This window comes from Nicotiana tabacum, chromosome 1 (genome assembly GCF_000715075.1).
Source record: "Nicotiana tabacum cultivar K326 chromosome 1, ASM71507v2, whole genome shotgun sequence".
Lineage (NCBI taxonomy): Eukaryota > Viridiplantae > Streptophyta > Magnoliopsida > Solanales > Solanaceae > Nicotiana > Nicotiana tabacum.
In genome coordinates this window covers 209072059-209084722 of record NC_134080.1, presented here as the reverse complement: position 1 = coordinate 209084722, position 12664 = coordinate 209072059, and the positions used below count along the sequence as shown (strand labels likewise).

Here is a 12664-nt window from a genome sequence, read left to right as displayed (position 1 = left end):
TTTTCAATTTTAAGCAAAGATCCATTCCCAACCAAGACATGATCAGAACCATTGTAAGCAGATTTATGCATAAAATTACCTTCAGATGGAGTCATGTGAGCGGTAGCAGCTGAGTCTAAATACCAAGTAGCATAATTTGTTTCACCAACCGACATAGCAGCGAAAGACTTAGGCAGATCGTTAGCAACAAATGCATGGTTAAAATGATTATTACACTGAAGAGCAGAATGACCAGGATTTCCACAAATTTGACAAACAGTTGGAGAAGGTGGAGGACCTAAAACTCCAATGGAAGATGAAGGTGCACTAACAGATGGCGAAATATAAGGGGCAGTTGGAGCGCTACCAATACCTGACGATGATTGTCCAGGGAAACCACTGCGAGTAAAAGTGTATCCAGAAGATGCCTGATGTTGTTGAACCCGACTAAAGGAGCCTCGACCTCTACCACCACGGCCTCGACCCCTAGATGTGAAAGAACGACCCCTGCCACGACCTCCTAGAGAAGCAAAGTGAATACCCGAGACATTTGAGTGATTTGAGTCACATTTTGAGCAGCAAATGCTTGATGAGTGACAACTGTATCTATATCCTTGAAACGCTTCAACCGTTCTTCATGGAGTAGAAGTTTCGTTCTGAGTTCTTCAAGCGACAATGAACCAGGATAGTGTGTAATAATCCCAACCAAAGTGTCATATTCCTTGCCCAATCCAAGAAGCACATGATCAATAAAATCTTAAGAAGAGACAGGAGAATTTATTGCTGCAAGAGAGTCAGCAATCTGCTTGGCCTCGCGAAGATACTGATCAATTGACATAGAGCCATTTTTGCGCATAGTAGTGAGTTGTCTCTTTAGTTCAACAGATTTTGCTTGACTGGCATCTATGTAGCAACGTTGTAGAGAATTCCATATATCATGTGAAGTAGGCAGTAAATGAACATCCATGAGAACTTCTCGAGAAAGCGTCGCAAACAGCCAAGAACGAACATTTTGATCAACTTTAACCCATGATCTATAAAGAGGATTAGGTTGTTGAGTTCCAGATCCATCACAGATAAAAAGATGTGGTAGAGGAATTGAGCCATCAACAAATCCAAGAAGTTCACGTGAGAGCAGGGGAGATTGAAATTGAGTACGCCATGTGAGGTAGTCTTCAACAGAGGCAAGCTTGATAGTTACCAGATTTGTGACGTTTGGTGCAGCAAGAGCGGCGACAAAATTGAACTGTGAGAGAGATGTTGGGTCCAAAGAACCAGTAAATGGCAATTGAAAGGGTAGACCAACACTACTAACTAATGAACCAGGTAAAGTGTTTAGAGAGGAATATTGACCAGGGAGAGAGGTTGGCATCGAGGAAATTGAATAAGAGATAGGAGGAAGGGAGAATGGTGGAAGTGTTTGAGAGAGAGGAGGAATTATGAAAGCTCCCGTGGTTGAAGGTGCAGATAAATTAGAAGGAATAATAGGATCTGTCGGAGAAGAAACAGGCGCTGAAGATGTTTCCCTGGTGGATGTCACCATATTTGATTGAGAAGAACTTGTGTGAAATAGGTTTGGCTAATAATGGCTATCTGAGACCATGTGAGAAATAGTATTTTGCCCAAGATGCTCTCAACGTGAGAGCTTCTCTATTATATATAGAGTACAATGTATCAAGTCAAGAAGGACTCTATCTAGAGTACAAGGTTATGTAAACAAGGATTCTTTAGAATACAAAGTGTAAGACTAAATGAATTCTACCTATTCTATATGTACTAATATGTTTTTCGCTATTGTACGTATGTGTGTTTTGGTGAAAGAAGGCGAGGGTTTTTGCGGCTGAAGGTTAGAGAAAAGGGTGGCCGCAGGTGGTTGGAGAAGGAAGGCAGCGGCGCTGGGGAGTTCTTTTTCTGGGGTGGGCGGCTGTGGTGAAGAGATGATCGGTGCTGAAGCCTAGTGGTCTCGAAGGGTCTTTTGGGTTGGTTAGGGTGGGTGGCGGCTGGAATGAGGGTCTCTTCTCTAGGGTTCCTCCTTCTAGGTCTCAGGAGAACAATAGGATTTTATATGGGGTGTGGCAAGGGATAATAGCCCTTGGATCCAAAGGGAATGGAAGGCTATGATTCATTTTCCTAAACTAAAGTGGCCTGATGGGTTGTGGGCTGGGTCAAGGTTAGAGGGGTTGTGGTTGGGGTAGATGAGATTGGGCTCATGTAGAAGATTTAAATTTGAGCCAAATTTCAGCCCAAGATCTTAATCCTCTTCTACAAATAGCATAAAATCTATACTATAAAATATAAAATTAGTTCTAATAAAATAAAATAAATAATGTTATAAACTATTTTTGGTATTTTTTTCCAAATATCATACAGAAAAAGATATGGGATTAGATTAAAATCATCGCAAAATTAAAATAATATTACTACCAAAAATACTAATATTCTTGAAAATAAAGTGAAACTATTTTTGTATTTTTGAATTTTATGAAAGGTAGATAAACTAAAAGTAACTAGATAAAATATCAATTAGCTAAATAAAAGAAAAATATTTTTGTAATTTTTATTTTTGTGATAAAATAAAGTAAAAGAGTCAAAACTAGTTAAAATAGCGATATTAAACCTAAATTAAATATTTAAACGCTAAAATATGTAAAATCTAGGGAAAGGTCAAAAATTACATGTCTACATTTTGCATATATGTATATTTGTAGTATTTTAACAACAAATATAATATTTAGTTTCACAATAGATATCGTTGCTAGCAGTAATATGTATGTTGGTAAAGGTTCTTTTTAAGTTACAAAATATTAGCCATTTGTTTTAATACACTACATTGGTTCTTGTTGTAAAAAACTTTACGAAAATATATAAAGATTTGATACGTATGCCTATGATTTGAAGCCTTATTTATATATAAAAATTGATTGTTCAACAAACATGTAGGACTCCCATAAAATAATAGGCACAAAGACGGGTATTAGTGATGAAAGAAATTAATATGAAGTGACAAGTGTCGGTGAACGACCGGCGATGCGATATAGGTAATTTGAAGCATATACTAGTAGATTAGTAGAAGGGCGGATCTGATGTGTCACTGGTTATGAGTTCACGTGAACCCTGTAACTTTTGTTCAAACATTGTATTTATTTTTATGAAATTCACAAAATTATCAATAAATATTTGACAGTAAACTCTAATATCATTATAATCTTAATTTGAAGTCATTAAATCCTGAATCCATCTCAGGCTAAATCGGCATGGACATGGAAATTAGCATGCAAACGTTCACGCTGAAATGTCTTACGGTTATGCACGCGGTTAGAATCCTATACTGGTTGAAGGTATGAAGTGTCGTCTATATACGATATTGAACAATACTCAGCTCCGACTTTTGGACTTGAATTATGTTCGAGGTTCATTTTCTCAATATACATACTTATAAAGTACGTGAAAAATCAATCGTGTGTCTAACAAAGTATCACCAAGCAATAAGATTTTACTATACCAAAAACACTCTGCAATATCTTTTACATCATGTACAAAACAGATGTTCTGACCAAAATATTTCATGACAAAAACACATAGAAACTGAATATTCTGACCTTTGAACCTATAAAAGAACGATTCAAATGAACTATAACTTATCTGTACACATTATAACCGACAAATAACTTATTTTCTTAAATATACATAAGCTCGTAAGAACTTGGAATTTTAGAGGAAAAACTGTCAAACTTCACCGCTCAAACACATCAAACTTCAAGTTTTTCACAGTCAACCTCAGCGAAAATGTGGAAACACATGCACGTCTTAGCTCGAACATGTTATCTTTTTTCAGTTGCTTTTAGGATACCATCACCTGTTTCTCAATGCTTGCGTCAACTTTGTTGATTTCTTTCTCTGCAGTCAATTTATCAGCTGTATCGTACGATAGCTTTCGAGGCTTTATAGTGCGTTTCTGATTAGCAAAAGTTGATTTAACAAAAATTGGCGTTTTTATTGTTTGACTTTTGTTACTTTTAGGAGTCTTCCTTGCTATCCTTTTGGCCATTTTTGGAGTTGATGGAACAGTAATTCGGCTTTCCCATGGCCGAGCAGCAATCCAGCGATCCGTCCAGCTCCAGCCCCAGTTAGCTTTGCTGATATCATGGTTGCTCGATCCAAATATTGGGTTGGAATTGGCCCTCCACTGTGAAATAATACGTCAATCAGTGATGATTCTTATTTTGGAATGACAATGTAAATAGTATATAATCTAGAGAAGTTCGGTTCACTAAGCTCCCGCCATACGCGGGGTCCGAAAAAGTCCCGGATCACAAGGGTCTATTGTATGCAGTCTTACCCTGCATTCCTGCAAGAGGCTGTTTCCACGGCTCAAACTCATAAACTCATGACCTCCTGGTCACATCGCAGTAACTTTACCAATTACGCCAAGGCTCCCCTTCAGTATATAATCTAGAGAAATCATATGAGAATTAACATGCCTGATGAGAAAATGCATATGTCATGGTTCGCTCCCGCTTCACTGCTGCTTCTTCTCTCTGGTGTATTCTTGCTAGAACAACTTCCATTGTTTCAGGGCCACCACTCCACTCTACCTGTCAGTCGCTCACTCATGTTAAACGTTAAAGTAACGAAAATTTAATAGTCTCTTTGTCCCAGATTATGTGACACTCTTTCCTTTCTAGTTTGTCCAGCAAAAAATGACACATTTTTATACTTAGAAATAATTTAACTTAAACATTCTCATTTTAGCCTTAATGAAATTTGTAGTCATACAAAATTTTATGGCTTGTTTTAGACCACAAGTTCTAAAAATCTTTCTTTCTTCGTTAAACACTGTTCCAAGCCAAACACCATCACATAAAATAGGACGGAGGGAGTACTACATAATTCAGGGCCAAGTCTATGCAGAAAACTTGTTAAGGTAAACTACTCATGATATAAAGCTAGTATGAAAGCAGAACTTAAGAAAACAGCTAATTCTAACCTCTACGTTATGAAGCTTTGCCTCTAGCTTCAATTGATTCTCCAGCTTCTTCTGCTTAAGACGCCCTTCTATTACCATACTAATACGGCGAGCTCTAATCTCAGTTTGTATCCTGTTCCATGAATGGAGATTGTTCAAAGTTGCTGAAGCTTGTTTTTTCACTGAAGAGCTTTGTGTCATAGACTGTAATCTTGATATTCGTTTCAAGCAACGCAAAGTTTTCCTTGCCTGAAAAAGGAGAAAAAATCTATTCAACTTAAATAAAAGAGTAAGTAGCAATTTCTCAGGAAGACTTGAAAATAACTCTATCTTGCAAGATAACACAAATAGAAACAAATATAAAGTTTGAAAGGATACATTCAGAACAATAGCAACAAGAAGTACATTTCAATCCCAAACTAGTGGTGATCGGCTATATGAATCCTCAATATCCATCCCACTGCATTGAACAATACATTCATCTCTTTATTGAGGGAAAAAAATTCAAATATATGCAGCATTTTTTGGTAGGGTAACCTTGGCGTAACTGGAAAAGTTGTTGTCATGTGACCAGGAGGTCATGAGTTCGAGCTATAGAAACAACCTCCTGCATAAATGTAGGGTAAGACTGCATACAATAGACCCTTGTGGTTCGGCCCTTCGTAAGACCCCCGCACATAGCAGGAGATTAGTGCACCGGGCTGCCCTATATGCATCATTTTTTCAATTAGATTCATTCCCGGTCTAAGGGTCTATAGCTTCAGGTTTTGAGTCATCCAACATCAATGCTTTCTTTTCACTAATAGATCAACCAGTGTTATGAAAAGAGCTCGCTTCAGTGCTTAAAGCGCGAAGCGAAGCGAGGCGGGCACATGGTCGCTTCTGTGTTGTGAAGTGATATGAAGCGTGCGCTTCTACCAAAAAAGCGAGAAGCGCGATTGAAGCGAGAAGCGACAGTAGCGAGCGCTTCAGTATATTAAGTGGTTGCCAACGTTAATTAAATAAAAATGCTATCTTTTTTCAAAATATCATCGAGCAGCAGAGAAAAACAGCGACTAGGGTTCCCATTTTCAACACTTTTCAAGTTCAAGCCCAGGTTTGTGATTTCTTCTTCTTCTTCTTTCACTGTTTCAGTCTTACATTGCAGCGAAATGCTGCCCAATTTTTTTCTTACTTACTGCCCTTTTTTTTTTTCGTTTCAGTTCTTTTTAGTTCTTAATGCCTTTTTCCGTTTCAGTATTTATTTTAAATTTTTTTTAAATTCCGCTTCACTTCAAAAAAGTGAGCACTTCGCTTCACGCTTTAAGCGAAAAGGGGCTTGTCGCTTTTCCTAGTTTTACTCTCTTCACAGCATTGAGATCAACAACTATTCTTAATACAAATAGACAAATTCTCTGTTTTCCTTCAAGAGTGTAATCCTACTTTACAATATGGTAAAATTGTTTTGGTATGAACTGCATCATTTAATTTTCCAATTCCTACATTTTCTTTTCTGGTTGATCAGGTGGCGACAAACGACAAATTTAAGCTGTGACACACCTACTGAAAAGATATAAATAAAAAAGGAACAAATATCAATTGCCTGAGTATGTTAATTGGATTATGTCCTAAAAATATGTTGATTTTCAAGGAAAATACATCAGCAGAGAAATTTACTTTAAGAAAATATAGTCTTATTAAGAAGGAAATCATGAAACAACATCTATTTTCTTTAATCTTAATACAACACTGTGAGTTTACCACATATGCGCGGAAAGCTGCCTGAATCTTTGTGGCCGCTTTATCCTCAAGAGCCATTCCTGGTTCCCTGTTATTTCTTATAGAGGTGCCACTTGATCTCCTTGACGGCTCTTTCTGAGAGTGGTCGTCCTTGCGTCCAATAGAAGTTCCCTGTCTCAAGAAAAAACTACGAAGCTCATTGATCTTGTCTAGTTAAAGGAGAAATTTTGATACAAGTAACAACTAGGGAAGCTTACCTTTAATCTTTTCGATCTGCTATCTTTTGCTTTTCTCAAACTGATTACATTTTTAAGACAGTATCCAGAACCCATTGCAGATGCTTGTTATATATATATTACTCTGCAGGGCAAAACAAATTGAAAAGGAAAGAGTATTAGTTATGAACAGTGGCTTCAGAATTTTTCCTAGTGTATTCCAGCTTGAAAGAAGTGAAAAAAATTCCCCAACATAGGGTATTCTATATATATTATATGCCTCTAAAACTTAATATTTTACCTACATACACAGTGTAGTTTTTCGACGAAGAGTGGCCAATGAACCACCCTTAGGAGAATGTAGCTTCACCCATAGTAATGAAGTTTGTTACTTTTCATATGCCACGGCTAACATACACTTGAATCAGAGGATAGAAGACAATGAATATATTTCAAATGATTGTGCATTAGGAAGGAGATTTGGACTTTCAAATACAATTTTCACACATGGAAATGTGACTTGAACCAACAAAATTGAAAATTAAGTAGTCGGCAATTCTCAGCTGTTTGCATGTATTTACTTTGATTTGTTTTACTTCTCACTTTGGCTAGGCAGGAAGCTGGGAGATTAAGCAGGACTACAATATCTAAAGCTACAAATGGAGCGAATGGATAGTGAGGATTCATATGGGCCATCTCAACTAGTTTGAAAGTTGGAATCCAAGCGTAGTTGTCGTTGTACACTCTCCACAACGACAAGACCGACTGGAAAAAGTTATTGGCATGTGATTATTTATTCCAAAAATCAAGCTATTATATTCGCAGATCCATTATTTTCAATCACTACGCAGAAAATCTAAGCCAATGTTCTGCAATAAAAGCTATCCAGCCTAGCACATGTTATATTATAGGGAAGGAAATTATTTTCCTAGGATTTTTCATCATAATCAAACTTTCAATTGATAGATTATACAGCACATGAACCAAAACAAATATACTTAATAATCCCACACGGCCACACCTTGCATCTATTATCAGAAAATATGTAACACATTAACTACTGCTTAATGAAACTCTTATCTAGCAACTAGCAATCATTGTCTTATGTGATGTACAATCAAGTAAAAGATGGTACTAGAAACACTGACTGTCAAGCAAATTAATGTAAAGATGATTGTCCAACCCCAATAGGAGTAACCTCTCAAATTCCGCAATGTCCAGTACTGTAGTAGAAATCACCTCATATACACAGAACTCCATGTCCTAGGCACAAAGCTCCTTGTACGCAAACTTATATAACCAACAACAACAACATGCCCAGTATAATCCCACAAAGTAGGGTCCGAGAGGGTAGGATGCACGCAGACCTTACCCCGACCTTTGTGAAGGTACAAAGGTTGTTTTCGACAGACCCCCACGGGTCCTACTAATATAACCATGTAGAAATCACATCATATACACAGAACTCCATGTCCTAGGCACAAAGCTCCTGGTACGTCAAACTGATACCATGTAGATATATCTAACTGGCTCAGACCTATTCGTAATTGTAGTCAGAATAAGTGTATCCTCAGAAAATTCGATCAAGTATTGCTTAATATCCATCTACGGTCTAGGGGAATCCATGATCTAACATGCATTACTCCATATAACACCAGGGGTCCATTGAGAAAAGCTCCAAATAGGTAGTAGAAGACTCGATAAGCAGAGACGAATCCAAGCATGAGTATCACTACACCTAGTCGCGGAGCTTAGGACTACATACAAAAGAGATTCAAAAAAAATACTAGAAATAGATTTGAACACGTTACCTAAAGCAACTTTTGAACACCTTTTGCCAGCACAATAGAATATTCCCTTATGCCAAGCGGACTCTCTTAGGATCAAGCGCTTACCATAATGCCAAAAGCTATAGCTGATAGGAAGGTCACAACTTTAATTCTTAACTAAGCCCACCAAGTAAGCACCATGTTCGACCATGGCTTTGAACCGGGCCACCCCAGCCCCTTCATGGGCTTTGCCATAGGTAGGGTGTTGGTGTTACCCAACAATCGTCCTCCCAACACTTGCCTCATACAGTATGTTGTTCTTGGAAACCGAGCCCATGACCTTGACTCTGATAACACTTGCTAGGATCGAACGCTTACCACATATGCCTCAATATTTTATACATAACAAAAAAAGAAAATCATTTTTTCCCTACTTGAGCTGTATAATTTTACCGCAAAGGAGATTCCGTTCACCCCTCACCAACACCTAGCTCTGTGACTGCACCCACTACTTTTTTAGGAGAAAACGGTCGAATTTGTATAAACATATAATTTTAAGAATTTCTTAACTACACACATATATAGAATTTGAACTAATCGTGGTGCAATCCCACCCGTTGCCAACTATGTGAATCTGCCTTAGCGTCTAAATAAAAGAGATGACAATTTCTGCAGAGCTAATAATCCAATGAGCTAAAAACTACTATTGAATTCATAAACAAACAGATGCGGCATTTCTCTTAGAATTTTGGTCAAACAAAGAGTACCCAGATATATATTTACAACAGAAACTAACAAGAGCAGATAAAAATACAAATTTCAAACGTACTATTACTACTAGTACTATTATTACAACAACTACTACGGCTCAGTCCCAAACAATTCGAGATTAGCTATATGAATTCTCACTAACCATATTACTTTCTTTAAGCTTAACTCATATCATTATTACACCAAATAAAAACAAAAGTGAAAAATAAGTTCTCTATGTTTTTACTGGCATATAAATCTATGATAAGGTACAACATGTGAAATAATTAAATTGTGGGTAAAAGAACATACCACAGAGCAAACTTTGACATGTAATAGTAGCAACAACCCTTGTTATCAAATGGGTAATCTTGAAAATACAAAAGAAAACTGAGTGAGAGAAGAGAGTAGTAATGATAGTAGTATCAGTGGAAGAGAAGAAATACTTGAGAGCCGCGGGGGGGGGGGGGGGGAATAGGTTTCGGATTATACATTTTGTCAATGTGTGAATTTGGTGGTCCCTCAGCTTGACAAGAGATTAGGATTTTTTCTAACAGCTTGATTGTTATTACTTTAAATATGTCATATTGTATTGTATTGTTACTTTAAATATAATATTTATTTTAGTTGTTACTTAAATTTTGTTATATCGTATCATTAAATATATCGTTACGTAATGACGAAAAATATCAATTTATGTAACGACCCATTTGATATGGTTATGTTGTTACTGTTTTACCCAAAATTATTTAGACTTCTTGTTGAGCCAATTAAATAAGAAGAGTTTAGGTAAATCTTAGCCAAAAATAATTTATCCTAGATCTAAGATAGAAGATATGAGTAAGTAAACAAAGCAAGCATAAGATTTTGCTATAACATTGATTAAACCCCATTATATAAGAGGAGGATGGTGGTTTTATAACATTAAATAACAATGAAGAAGGTATAAATGAGAAAGGTCACTGATCTTTAACATGATAGAACTCCATACATTTGATATGATGGGGCTAAGATATATATTGAGGATCAGAACTTCATTGCTTCTTTTTCCTTCGTGGGAAGAGGGGGAGATGAAGATCCTTTCTCCTCTCAGAAAGCAAGTATGTGTTTAGATTTGCTTTTGTTCTTCCCTTTTCTTCTTCTTCTCCTTTAGTTTATATACTAGGTCTTCTTCCTTTACCTAACAGTCATTAACCATAGTATTTAAGTCGTTTGATTATATTACGGGTTGACCCTTTGAAATGTTATTACATCCAATTCGCCGCTTAAGCGTTCTAAATACATGACCTCGGCCCATGGTCGAGGTGTATGTTGTTAAGGCATGGTATAGACATGACTTCGGCCCAAGTAACCTTTGTCGTCCCTTTCCACACAGATTCTTCTGATCAGATTTTGACCCATACAGTTAGTCTCTCCACCTATTGGGGTCGCCTTTTGGCGAGCTCGATGGGCGGACCTTGTCGATTTGAAAGTTGTGAGAGATCTAAGCACTCTATGCAATAGGCGAATACCACGTGGCAAGGCAGCGACGTGATGTTTTGAGAGCTGCGTCAGATTCTACGTCAGTTCAGAAAATGTCATTAAAAGCTCCCCATGCGTCATTATGACGCGTGTTTTCTATGCATTGCATCGTTTACAGTGCCCTTTCTATTTTCAAAACGACAGCGTCTGGCTTTCCCGCTCGAGGTATTTATGTCCCTATAAATAGGGGAGAATCTTTCATTTGAATGTTACGCTTCTTAATCGCTTAAGAGACATCTTTTGCAACTCTTCTTCTTCTTCAGTTTCTCATAGTTCTGCTTCTGTTAGAAATTCTTGTGACCGCTACCTTTTCCCTTATCATTCTCGTCTCTCTCAATCAAAGAAAAAAAATGACTATCACACCTTCCAACCCTGATAGAGTTGTTGGTGCTCCGGTGCCGAAAAATGAGGTACCCCTAGTCGAAGAGGGAGGGGGTCCGGTGGAGGATGAGAGTTTTCCGACGGTAGATGAGGTGGTTCCTCGTCTAGGGAAAGTGAGGACTGATTTCAACAGCCTTGCTGGGGATGGGCCGTAACCTGTTCTTTCGATGATGGATACTACGACACTTACGGCATTCAAAGCCAAATAAGGGATTCCCGATCACATTGAACTAGTTTCGGTGGGTCGGGACATAGTGCATATTCACCGCACGGGCTATTGCGCGGTCTACGCCTATCCATTCATCATTGGATACGCGTTTCCCCTTCCCTCGTTAGCGGTATACTTCTGCCGCTTCTACGAGGTGTGTCCAGCTCAACTCTCTCCGTACGTATACAAGCTCTTCCTTATGCTTAGCAAGTATGTGGAGCTAGCCGATCGGGGAGTTTCTCTTCAACATATGCTTCATCTCTTCACCCCTCATTTTCTTAGGGGCACGATTATCCACCTGCACCACCGGGGGACCAAGAGTTTGGTGGTGAAGATGGATGACAAGACTAACCACTATTTATGGGAGAATTTCTTCTACGTCCGGACAAAGCATGTGGTGTCGAACCCAGTGGGGTCCATGAGGCATAGAATTTCGCCTGTGAGTCTCCCCTTCCTTTTATTACATTACCCCCTTTTTTTTATCATGGGTGTGGGTCATTTCTCTTTAGTGACCGTAGTGTTTTCTGTTTTCGTAGCCGAGAGGGTGCCTCCTCCGCAGATCGCCAACATTCGCGAATGGGTGAGCGCAATTCTCCCCCACACTATAGGGATCCCCGAATGGGCGTCTTTTTACGAGAGGTTTGGGCGCAAACCTTCCACTAGTAAGTCGGCTTATCTCGGCCTTCATTGCTTTATTCTCTGCTTCATCCTTTTCTTATATTCGTTTGACCGAAGTTCTTGTCGGCAGGTCGGAGAGGAGCGAGAAGGGCAAGGGCTCATGCCCTTCCTTTCCTTCATCCGGCTTCCTCTACCCGTCCCGTACCAAGAGCAACTGTGGACAAGGGCGGCCAAAGTTTGGTTGCTCGGCGGACCGTATTCGCGACCGAGGCTATTCATTTTGAGGTTACTCTTCGGTCGAAGACTCCGACCCTTATAATCTGTTCAATAGACGAGTCTTCTCGTGTCAGCAGCAAAGAGGCTCTGTCAAATAGGCAGAGGATTATGTTGGAAAGGGCATCTTTGGTTGAGACGCCCTCGAGGGGCGACCTCGTTTTGGCAGTGCCTGAAACCAGCGGTGGTGCCAGCTTGGGTGTGGAGGCAGTGGCCGTTGCGGGCATGGAAGAGGATGCTATGGCAGGGGGACAGAGTTCTGAGG

The 12664-nt window shown here is 38.8% G+C and overlaps 1 protein-coding gene across 1 annotated transcript; it reads right to left on the bottom strand.

The window, feature by feature from the left end:
* Positions 1-3452: 3452 nt before the first annotated feature.
* LOC107820219 (protein IQ-DOMAIN 9) lies at positions 3453-9844 on the bottom strand. Its single transcript, XM_016646460.2, has 6 exons — positions 9711-9844; positions 6922-7024; positions 6686-6835; positions 4967-5194; positions 4461-4574; positions 3453-4165 (listed from the first exon to the last, which is right to left on the bottom strand). Exons 2-6 carry the CDS (start codon positions 6994-6996, stop codon positions 3821-3823), a joined length of 912 nt encoding a protein of 303 aa, XP_016501946.1. The 5' UTR covers positions 6997-7024; positions 9711-9844; the 3' UTR covers positions 3453-3820.
* Between the last annotated feature and the right edge of the window lie 2820 nt (positions 9845-12664).